The 12,467-nt window shown below is 34.0% G+C and overlaps 1 protein-coding gene across 4 annotated transcripts in view; it reads left to right on the top strand.

Annotated features, from left to right (window-relative positions):
• CCDC88A (coiled-coil domain containing 88A) overlaps positions 1-12,467 on the top strand; it is a 126,109-nt gene that overhangs the window by 78,844 nt on the left and 34,798 nt on the right. For all 4 annotated transcript variants that reach the window (XM_044263984.1, XM_044263983.1, XM_044263981.1 and 1 more), the window contains 4 exons: positions 785-1,855; positions 3,260-3,387; positions 6,499-6,640; positions 10,153-10,317. In XM_044263984.1, coding sequence (XP_044119919.1) covers positions 785-1,855; positions 3,260-3,387; positions 6,499-6,640; positions 10,153-10,317 — 1,506 coding nt within the window. The remainder of the gene's footprint in view (positions 1-784; positions 1,856-3,259; positions 3,388-6,498; positions 6,641-10,152; positions 10,318-12,467) is intronic.

The following is a 12,467-nucleotide window of genomic DNA, read 5'->3' as shown; positions in this document are numbered from 1 at the left end:
TTGCTACCTCTCGGATACATTCTCATTTGCTTTCAAGTGTTTATTGGTCTTTCTCATTTGATGCTTTAGGAAACTGAGAATTGGATATATTGATTAACCTGCTATTTTAAAGTTTGTTACTTTTTTAGAAGTAAAATGATTAGTTTTAATATTATCCAGGTGTAGTCCTCAGGCTACCTATAAAAATATAGGTCTCTATAGAGCTGCAGAATAAAAATTCTAGAGCTAAGCATGAATCTGTATTCTCAGGGGATTATTTAATACTGACTTTTGAGAACCACAAAATTAGGCCATGATATAAATTGGATGGATTAGTTTTCAGATGTACCAGAGGATTTTGTTATTTTGATGTTTCCAAATTAGAATTCTTAGGGGAATGAATACAGACCCATATATATACACATATAAATACAGCAATATTCATTAAGAACCCACTGTGTATATGCATTGCAAATTTATTGGAAAAAAAAAGTCCTGTGTTCTTATTTGAATTTAAAACATGTAACTATGAATAATCCGAAGATCACTTTGATTAGTATTAAATACATCTCTCCTAACCATTTCTTTACATTATGAACTCCTTAAGGAAAGAAGGACCTGGCAGTACATGTACACAAGGGTCTCTCAGTAAATATTTGTCAGAATTAAAAAAGTAAGATAGAAATTAGCACCCATTTATGTCCTGATTTCCCTGTTATTTTTTAGAAAGGAGAAACTATAATTAAAAATATTTTGTTTATGCTCAATTAAGTTTTTAATTTTCTCCTTTGTTCTTTATAATTAGATTAAAATATTGGAACAGGAAAATGAACATCTGAATCAAACCGTGTCTTCCTTAAGGCAGCGCTCCCAGATAAGTGCTGAAGCAAGGGTGAAAGATATTGAAAAAGAAAATAAAATTCTCCATGAATCGATCAAAGAAACAAGTAGCAAGCTAAGCAAGATTGAGTTTGAAAAAAGACAAATTAGAAAAGAATTGGAACACTACAAAGAAAAAGGAGAACGAGCAGAAGAACTTGAAAATGAGTTGCATCATCTTGAGAAAGAAAATGAATTGTTACAGAAAAAGATAACTAATTTAAAAATTACCTGTGAAAAAATTGAGGCGTTAGAACAAGAAAATTCAGAGCTAGAAGGAGAAAACAGGAAGTTAAAAAAAACACTGGATAGCTTTAAAAACCTTACTTTTCAGTTAGAATCCCTAGAAAAAGAGAATTCCCAACTAGATGAGGAAAACTTGGAACTGCGAAGGAATGTGGAATCTTTGAAGTGTGCAAGCATGAAAATGGCTCAGCTACAACTAGAAAATAAAGAACTGGAAAGTGAAAAAGAGCAACTTAAGAAGGGTTTGGAACTCATGAAAGCATCTTTCAAGAAGACAGAACGCTTAGAAGTTAGCTACCAGGGTTTAGATACAGAAAATCAAAGGCTACAGAAAGCTCTAGAAAACAGCAATAAAAAGATTCAACAGTTAGAGAGTGAACTACAAGACTTAGAGGTGGAAAATCAAACATTGCAGAAAAACCTGGAAGAGTTAAAAATATCTAGCAAAAGACTAGAACAGCTAGAAAAAGAAAATAAATCATTAGAACAAGAGACTTCTCAACTGGAGAAGGATAAGAAACAACTGGAGAAGGAAAATAAAAGACTCCGACAGCAAGCAGAAATAAAAGATACCACATTAGAAGAAAACAATGTGAAAATTGGAAATTTAGAAAAAGAAAACAAAACTCTTTTCAAAGAGATCAGTATTTATAAAGAATCCTGCATTCGTCTGAAAGAATTAGAGAAAGAAAATAAGGAGCTTGTGAAAAGAGCAACTATTGATATAAAAACTTTGGTTACATTACGAGAGGTAAATATAGTTACCTAAATTTAAGGCAAATTCTTTTTATATTTTATATTTTAATTCAGGGCTTTATTAAGTTTTATTGGAGCCCATAAGAAATTTGAATCCTCTGTTTATGGTTTGAAGTAGAAATTCGGAATTAGAACTAGAAACATTTTCTAATTTCATACTTTTGTTATACCAAGAAGTATATGTAAATTTTATTTTTTAAGATATTATAGTAATAAAATTTCCATGTAGTATCTCACTTATTACATTATAATTTTATATCTTGTTTCAAAATAATATTAAAATATTTGATCAAGACTCTAAATGCTAAAGTATGATAGGAAACATGATAGCTACTATTTATTGAATGCTAACTATGTGCCAAGTAGTGGGCTAAGGACTTCATAACTTGTATTTATGTATATTTCTATAATTTTTACAACTAATCCTCTATAGATACTATTTCCATTAGATCAGAAAGCATTAGAGACATTAAGTAACTTACTCAGGATCACACAGCTAATAAATGGCAAAATTGGATTACTGGAATCGAGTCCAGATCTTTCAGACTCCAAAATACAAAGAATTTTGACCTCTAAGCCTGAGCATGCAAATCAGGTTGAACTTAAGGGTCAACACTGAACAATTGGTAGTTGCTTGGATCTGTGTGTTGAGAAGAGTTGTGAAACTTTCAGGAGTTGATTGGCAGTAGGTCCTATGAAACATGATATAGATTAGAAGACATCATGCTTGGCTCTTTTTTGCTATCCCTATGCTGTACTATACATGGCAACCCTTTAAGAGGAGTTTAAAAGTTTCTTACAATTCTGGCAGAAACTCATTTCAGGAAGTCTGCATTTCTGCTAAACAGACATTGAGAAGGACCCATTATTAGATTTTTACTTTTATTCTGTTGTTGTACAGTCCTATAGTCATAAACAACAGGTTCCTTGGGTCTGAACTTCTAAGAATGTGCCCTTTTTCTTCAGATCAGTATCTTAGGGCTCTTCCACTGACAGACGGGTGCTTGTGGTGTAAGAAGGGTGTGGTATCCAGCATATATTCATAGGAAGAAATATGCACTAAAGTCCTAGCTCATTATTAAAAAGTTAATGGATATGTATCCTTTTTCTTACAGTTTTCAGACCTAAAGTGTTCACAAGTAAAGAGTTTTTCCTTTCAGTTTCCTTAATGAAAAGTTAAGAAATATTAGCAAAAAACAAAAAAGGAAAACTATATTGTTGAACTAGGTTATTTTGTTGCTTAACTACTTTTTATTGGTGAAGAAAAATTCAACATTTCTGTTTTTCCTGGTTTGAATTATATGTATTCCTGGATAGTGGTAGTTATAGTCTTGGCTAACTTTATTAGATGTTCATGATCATGACATTTATGTGAGTTTTACATTCCTTTTAAAATAAGGATTTGGTAAGTGAAAAATTGAAGACTCAACAAATGAATAATGATCTTGAAAAATTAACTCATGAGCTTGAGAAGATAGGGTTAAATAAAGAGCGACTCTTACATGATGAGCAAAGTACTGATGACAGGTGAGTATTAAGTCTCTTTGGCAAACAGTTGAAATTATTGTTATTTTTCTGCTCAAACATTCTTTGCTGTACTAATACAGAATATTTATATTTCATCCTGTTTCTGGTTCCCTTCTTTCCATAGAGAAAGTTCTATAAGGAACAAAAAGTAAAAACCCAGATAAATACAACCTCATATTGATACAAGAAAAAAATACTAAATATTAATATAAACAGTTACGACTTGGTAGAAAAACAGGACGCCACCCAGCTAGTGAAAGACCAGAGGGTGTAATTACCTGCAAAAGTAGCATGAGATAACAATAAACAAACCCTCTCTTGAAATATAAAGTTAGTTTTTTATTTGAATTGTGTACTTAAATGCCTCAGTTGTTTCATGTATTTTGTGTGCTAAAAGTAGACTTAGAGAGAGATGGAAGAGAAATATGAAACAAAGGAAAATATACTGATGTAATTAAGGCATAAAAATAATGTGGAAAAATAAGTCTTGACAAACAGAATAAAAAATTACTTTATATACCCTTTAATTTTGAGAATGATCAATACAAGCTTAAAAATTTTTATTCTCTTATGAGAATTACGGTCTGTCAGACAGATTTTCAAGTAGTCTACTGTTTAGCATCCAGTTAGCCATGTGATTCCAGCTAGTCTAGAAGTATGTATTGTTAAAAATAACTGTTTTATGTAGTCTAGATTTTAATTCATTGGAATTTTTGTAATGTACTTTGTATCTTATTGTCTACCAACTCCTAATGTTCTAGTATTTATTAAATGTATATAGGAAAAATTAATGCTGATTATATGGGGTTTGTTTGTGTAATTTTGAAAATATTCAGAGTTAATAGAATAGATTGAAACTCAGAGGTTAGTTCTGTAATAACAAATAGAAATAATATGAGGCATTCATTCTAGCAATGAATTCAAGCAACCATAATTGGATTAATCATATAGCTTTTCATGATAAACTATTTTTATTTGAGTTAGATAGTTAAGTTGACTAACTCTTAATATAGATACCAAATATGCATCATTTCTTTATTCACACAAATTTATTACCCATCATGTTTAAGATATTTAGGTGTTGGGGGTGGGGATCTGTACACTGTGTAGCTACCCAAAATGACCCTCTTAGAACCCAGCTGTAGATGAGTACTTCATATTAATTTGGCACCTCTTCCCAAACCTTAATTCAAACAACTTGACAGTATTATTGAGCTCTTATCATTTGCTGATCACCAAGCATCAAAGAAATGATAATGCTTCTGCTGAACCTTAAAGAATGACTGAAATTTGTGAGGTGGAAATGGTGGAGAAGGGCATTTCATGGAAATAAAGCACAGAGACGTACTGAGTAATTGTTAGAGTGACCCGGAAGATCGATTAGTAAAAAGGGGAGGGGCGCCAGGGTGGCTTAGTTGGTTAAGCATCCGACTCTTGATTTGGGTTCAGGTCATGATCTCAGAGCCCTGCATCTGGCTGCAAGCTTATGGGGAGTCTGCTTGAGATTCTCTCTCCCTCTACCCTCTCTGCATCCTTTCTCAAATAAATAAATCTTTAAGAAGGAAAGAAAAAGGGACAAATTGGAGGCACAGAGACCAGTTAGGAAGCTATTGAAATAATCTAGGCAAGATGTGATGCATTCATTAATCTATACATTTCTGTATATAATGAAAGCATTAGAAATGGAGCTAAGGGTATATATTAAATTTGGGGGGGAACTGGAATTGAGAGTGTGATCAAATTTGGTAGATCAGAAAAAGAAGTGTCTTAAGCCACCAAACGAGCCTCTTTCTCAATCATTAAGTTAGCCTTAGTATCACAAGGAAAATAAAAGCTCACAGACATAAATTCCTTTAACATTTCATCCCCTTGGAATTTATATATATCTGCACCTATCTTTACTGTTAATCTCAGGTGATGTCCCTAATTATAACCTTTTCTAACCTTTTCATCTTTCTCATTGATGTCATTCCCTCTAACTGTTTTAAGATACAATTAAGTTAATACTTACCATTAAGGAATAGATAGTCTAAGTTGTGTGTTTACGTGTATAAATAGATAAAATGCAACGAAGTAAATTCAGTGGTAGAGTTACAAAGAGAGTGCTAAGCAGTCACTCTTGTCATTTTTAACAGCTCTTATGTCTTCTCATAATATAGTTTCCTAGGGTTATGTATTCAGGCCTCTTAATCATTTATTCTGAATGCTATGCGTAGCCATCTGTCATCTTCCCTGATAGCTGCATTATTCTCCTCTTAGTGGACATTTTCATCTAGACAATCTAGAAGCAATTCAGGCATCACACATTCAACATATCCAAAGTTAGATTCATTAAATGCTTTTAAAAATGTCTCCTGGAACACCTGGGTGGCTCAGTTCGTTAAGCATCTGCCTTCAGCTCAGGTTGTGATCTCGGGGTCCTGGGATCGAGCCCCCACATCGGGTTCCCTGCTGAGTGAAGAGTCTGCTTCTCCCCCTCTCCCTTCTCCCTACCTGTTTGTTGTCTTTCTCACACACACACACACACACACACACACACACAAAAGTCTCTTTATTCAAGCCAATACCAAAATGAATGAGATTTATTCTCTTTTCTCAATGAACTTAAAAACTGAGCGAGCAGAAAGCGTGTATATATAAATTAATTAGAGTAAAAGGCAGAATGATAAAATTTCTCATATATGTACTTCAGGTTTTTATTCAGTGTAATTACCAAGATTCTCATGTATAAGAATTCATCATGGGGTGCCTGGGTGGCTCAGTGGGTTAAAGCCTCTGCCTTCGGCTCAGGTCATGATCTCAGGGTCCTGGGATCGAGCCTGCATCGGGCTCTCTGCTCGGCAGGGAGCCCGTTTCCCTCTCTTTCTGTCTCTGCCTACTTGTGGCCTCTGTCTGACAAATAAATAAATAAATAAAACTTTAAAAAAAAAAAGAATTCATCATAATCCCTAGTTTGTGATTGACTTTCAAACTGTATTCATGGACTGTCCTTTTTGTAAAAAATAATTACAAATAATATATTTATGAATACACCATTCAAAAAGATAACTAAAATATTGACATTCACATCTGCCTCCAGTGATGAACTATGTTATTTTTGTACTTGGATAGTAGGTACAAACTTTTGGAATCAAAATTAGAATCCACTCTAAAGAAGTCCCTTGAAATAAAAGAAGAAAAAATTGCTGCCTTAGAAGCTCGATTAGAAGAATCCACAAATTATAACCAGCAGTTGCGCCAAGAACTTAAAACAGTAAGTCATTTCCCTGGAAAAAATTTTAATTGTCAAAATTTGGACAGAAAAGTGTAAAGTAAGAAAACAAAAAAGCATCGTCATTAATATTCGATTTCTTCCTTTTTCTTAAATTTGAGAGTAGCAAATCTTGGTCATTTAGTTTATGACAAACTATATTTTGTTTATACACTGTAATTTATACAATTCTATTTCATGTGCACATGTTCCCCATGCAGTTAAAAACATACTAGTTTTGTGGGAATGGAATGGGGAAGAGGCAGTCTTACTCTTTAGAAAAGCTCTCAATGTATTATTGACACTTCACTTTGACATACTTCTATTGAAAATCCAGGTAAAAGTTTGATAGAGATGTGGGTATGAGGATACCAAGTAGAGGGAAATAATATTTGTGATTTAAGAAATCACCTGTTCTCAGAAATTTGAGGTTTTCTTCTAGATCTGCTGTCTTGTGATATTTGGAATTATTCTGTGAAATAAGCAGGGCAGGAGCAACTGTTTTCCCTTACGTAAATAAATTGAAATCAAAGGGGCTTGTCCATTCCCTAGGATTAATATATGGTAGATAGGTAGAATCATGTTCTGTTTTTTTGTTTTGTTTTGTTTTTTTCCCTTTTGTCATCTCTGTGGTACCACCAGGAGTGGTTTTATAATCAACTAAACATTTAGATTGAGAAGATTACTGTGGGCCTAATTTAGAATTGTTTGATTCAGGATGCTGTTGGAAATACAAGTATATAGCAGGGCACTGTCATGGGTCCCTCTTCTTATAGTTGTTTGAAAGTCATATTCCCACCAGATTCAGTTCAAGTGCAAGACAATGAGATTCACATTGAGCATGCAAGAGCTGCACTGTCTTTGAGACTCCATGCTCCATAGTAGTCATCATGTCTTGCAAAAACTCTGAAGGCATGGAGGTCTCCACAATGGATATAATAGTTTAAAGAGTTGCAGCACTCAGAGAAGTTTAAAGATACGGCTTCCTATTAGGTACTTATAGTTCTTGCAGTCTAAATATAATTTACCTGGTGCCTGGGTGGCTGAGTCATTAAGCATCTACCTTCAGCTCAGGTCATGTTCCCAGGGTCCTGTGATCGGGGCCCACATTGAGCTCCCTGCTCAGCGGGAAGCCTGCTTCTCCCTCTCCTGCTCCCCCTGCTTGTCTTCCCTCTCTCTCTCTGTGTGTGTCTCTCTCTGTCAAATAAATAAATAGAATCATAATAAATAAATAAATAAATAAATAAATAAAATGTGCCTGTTGGGTCATTTTTCTCATATGCAATCTTGCCTAGTAACACAGAACATTCCAATTTCTTCAGGTTTCTAAGGGAAAAGGAAAAAGGTTTTGTTCCCCATTTGCCCACACCATCATTTTTTTTTATTTGTACCATGAAACATATATTATTAAAGAAGAAATTCTAGAATTTTGCTTAGTTTACATGAAGGATTATCCAAAAAATAAAGTAAAATTTGATGCCAGATTTAATTAATCTGCAGTGTCTAGGTTGCAAAGAAAGTCAACTTCATGAAGCTACTCAACCAGTTTGGGTATGGGTTGATTATATGCATTTCAAGTCCAGGGGCCAGAGATGTAAAATTTCATCATTTTCCACTTCCAGCCACTTTGACATTGGACCAGCCACCTGCCATAAACAGGAAATTAGGCTGCCATAAAACTGAAATTAGACTGTACTAACTTTTAATACTATATGTGAAGAGGTTTATCACTTGAAGGTATGAAAGTTAAATATGAGTTGAAGGCCTGAAGTAATTGCTAAAATAGCATGACCAAAAGGTATAGCTAATATGCCAGCAAAGGAGATAAAGTAGAATTATTATCAAACAAACAAACAAATGAAAAACAGGAAAAAAAGAGGAACAAAAGTACAGATTGGACAAAGAGCAAAATGTCAGTTTTAAAACAAACCAGATCAATAATCACATTAAATATAAAAGGTTAAACATCTCAGTTGAAAGGCAGAGAGGTTAATAAATTAGGTTAAAAGGCAAGACTCACCTGTATGCTGCCTCAAAGAAATGTTGATGGCAGATGTGTCATTTTTTTATGTGAACATAAATTAGAGATTCTGTGGATACATCAGGTAAAGGGGCATTATTGAAACTTAGTTGTAACAATGGACTAAAAATAAGCTTTGAGTTTTATTCTCAACTCCCCTTCTTCATAATGGCATATGCCTATAGTCTTTAGAAGCCTAGAGAAAAGACCCGGTGGGAAATTAATGTAAAATAGGAGAGAGGAAATGATGTCACTCATTTGTTATTAGGATATTAAAATTTAGGGTGGCTGGGTGGCTCGATGGGTTAAAGCCTCTGCCTTTGGCTCAGGTCATGATCCCAGCGTCCTGGGATCAAGCCCCGCATCAGGCTCCCTGCTCAGCATGGAGCCTGCTTCCTCCTCTCTCTCTCTCTGCCTGCCTCTCTGCCTACTTGTAATCTCTGTCTGTCGAATAAATAAATAAAATCTTTTAAAAAAAAGGATATTAAATTTTTTTTTAAAGGGGAAAATTAGGATCCCAGAACACCTATTAGATCACTCAGCCAAGCTTTAAATTATATTCTGTCTTAGGCATTTTTTTCTTTAGTCTTATGTCATTTTCTAACTCAGTTGAGTCATAAGCTTTCTTAAGGCTTTCTTTAGATACTGAATTATTTTAGACATTTCTATTTTTGTCTTAATATAAAGTTTGGGCTTTAATTTAGAAATTTGTGAAAAATGTCTTCATGGATAAACTAATGATTCAAGAGAAATATAATAATTGGCTTAAATTGAAGAATGCTATTAAGTTAGTAATTTTGGTAATGTAGGATGACCAAGTTCTTAGTTTTGAGTTGACTCTCTTAAAGTATGGTTTGGTTGAAATGATACCAGTAAACCCTGGGTAAGATAAATCCTTGGCTTGCTCACTTTTTATCAAATAAACTACAGTAATTATTTGTGGATTAGGACCTGAATAAAGAAGTTACTAATTTATCTATAAATACTGCTCATTCTGGGCAACATATCCTGCTTAAAAGGGCAGGCATACACAGATACTTCCTCAACTTTAGATATCTTTTTAGAAGGAGTTATTACATATGTCAAGTCTTCATCTGACCTTTACATGGAATCTCTGAAATTTCTAAATCCAGCTATAGATGGGTCAAAATAATTATTAATATTTAGCAACATTTCTATGCCCAGTTAATCGATTCTTTAGTGATATTTTCATCATAAGCAACAGGATATGAAATTATTACGAGAGTGTGGCCCATATATTACTAGAGTGTAGCACATAAGCAGAGTGTATTTAAATTTTCTAGGAGAAAAGAATTTGCAGTTTACAAAGCATAAATTGTGATCATGATAGTAGTGATAATCATACATATTATTTATCATGTTTTTTTAATATTGTCTTTCACATTCACCAGACCATTGCAGAGTCTGATTGTAAGAAGTGATAACTTTGGTGATTCTTTTTCTCCCCATTAACATATTTTAAATAAAATTTTAGGTGAAAAAGAATTATGAAGCTCTTAAACAGAGACAAGATGAAGAAAGAATGGTACAGAGCTCTCCTCCAGCTTCTGGTGAAGATAATAAATGGGAGCGAGAAAGTCAAGAAACAACTAGAGAGCTTCTGAAAGTTAAAGACCGTTTAATTGAAGTAGAAAGAAATGTAAGTATTTTTAAATTTTTAGTAGGAAAAGATTATTTTTATAAGTATCATTATGTATATAACTTAGGAAGTTTATCTAATCTAGTTTATACTTTCTTGACCGATTCATAGTAAAAGAGTAAAGAACTAATAATTTAACTTACTTTTCTCCATCACCTTCGTATATGTCCATCAGCCAATTTTGTCAACTCTGTTGTGAAAATGTAATCCAAGCCCATCGTTGCTTCTACCATTCTAGTCTAAGGTACCATTATCTCTCATCTGGATTATTAGAATAGCCTCTGATTGGCTGGCTTCCCCCCTTCTACTCCTGGCCCAATCTAACCCATTTTTATTATAGTAGCCAGATTTATTTTTTAAAACCTAATCCTGGTCATGTCACTTTTCTCCTTAAGATATTCAGTGGCTTCCCCTTCCAATTAGAATAAAATTCAAATTTTTCAGTGTCCTTCAAGATCATTCCTGACTTTGCCCTGCTTCTATTATTGGTCTTAGACCACATGACTTTTCACCCCTTCTATTTATTAACCTTGAGATATTATTACTATCTGTCAATACCTAGAAAACACAAAACAGTGCCTAGTATGTAAGTAAAAAAACTGAAGTCATATTAGCCTTTTCTATTTGTTCATATTTCCAGAGATTTATGTTTGGATCCTCTATTTGGAACACATGACTGGCATTCAAGCTTCATATCACATATCTCCTGCAAAAGATCTTTCCTGACCCCTTTCCCCAGTAAAGTGGCTATTTTCAACCTAAACAATTCACTATCATGCCATAAGTTTCTTTTTCATAACACTTCTCACTAGTGAAATAATATTGCTTTTTTATTTGTTGGTTGTCCACTGGAAAAAAGCTTCTTGACAGCAGGGGCTTATCTTTTCTTTTCTTTTTTTTCTTTTTAAACCACTGTGCCATCAATATGTAGAATTAAGCCTGGTAGATAGCTGACATAGTAAATATTGGCTGAATAAGTTAGAGAAATATTTGTCAAAAAAAGGTAATCAAGCTAATTCATCATTCATCCTTAAAATCTTTTTTTTTTTTTAGATTTTTATTTATTTATTTGACAGACAGAAATCACGTAGGCAGGGAGGCAGGCAGATAGAGAGAGAGGGGGAAGCAGGCTCCCTACTGAGCAGAAAGCCCGATGCGGGCCTCGATCCCAGGACCCTGAGATCATGACCTGAGCCGAAGGCAGAGGCTTTAAACCACTGAGCCACCCAGGCGCCCTCATCATTCATCCTTTAAAGATGAATTAACTTAAGAAAATTTATATACTAACAGATAAAATAGTTGTGGTTGTTGTTGTTATGTTTTAATATAACATGAATTGAAAACTTGAAGCCATAATGCCAAAATTAATCTCCTATGATGTTGATTCCTACTTCCTCATCCAGAAGTAATCACTGTAAACAGTCTTCCCAGAAGAATGTTTGTGACTTATCTGTGTATTTCTTTTGGGACACCTGGGTGGCTCAGTTGGTTAAGCGTCCAACTCTTGATCTCAGCTCAGGTCTTGATCTCAAGGTGTGAGTTCAGACTCCCATATTAGGCTCTATGCTGGGCTTAGAGCCTAGTTATTTAAAAAAAAAAAAAAAAAAGTAGTATATTTCTTTTTTTTCTTCCAAGATTCAAATTTTATTTAGTTAACATGTAGCATAATATTAGTTTCAGGTGTAGGGTTTAGTGATTCATAAGTGCCCTCCTTAATGCCCATCAGACATATCATCCATTTCTCCAACTACCTCCCCACCAGTAACCCTCATTTTGTTCTCTGTAGTTAACAGTCTGCTTTCTGGTTTGCCTCTTTTTTTTTTTTTTTTTTAAAAACCCCTGTGTTCATCTGTTAATGTTTCTTAAGTTCCTTATATGAGTAAAATCATATGGTATTTGTCTTTCTCTGACTGACTTATTTTGCTTAGCATAATACTGTCTTGTTCCATGCATGTCGTCGCAAATGGAAAGATTTCGTTCTTTTTTCAGCTGAAAAATATTCTATTGTATACATACATAGCACAACTTTCTTACTCATCATTTGATGGACATTTGGGCTCTTTCCATAATTTGGCTATTGTGGATAATAGTGTTATAAACATCAGGGTGCACGTATCCCTTTGAATCAGTGTTTCTGTACCCTTTGGGTA

The sequence above is a fragment of the Neovison vison genome, chromosome 8 (assembly GCF_020171115.1).
Source record: "Neovison vison isolate M4711 chromosome 8, ASM_NN_V1, whole genome shotgun sequence".
In the NCBI taxonomy this organism is placed as follows: domain Eukaryota; kingdom Metazoa; phylum Chordata; class Mammalia; order Carnivora; family Mustelidae; genus Neogale; species Neogale vison.
Note: the sequence above shows the minus strand (reverse complement) of the source record. Positions and strands in the feature narration are given on the sequence as shown.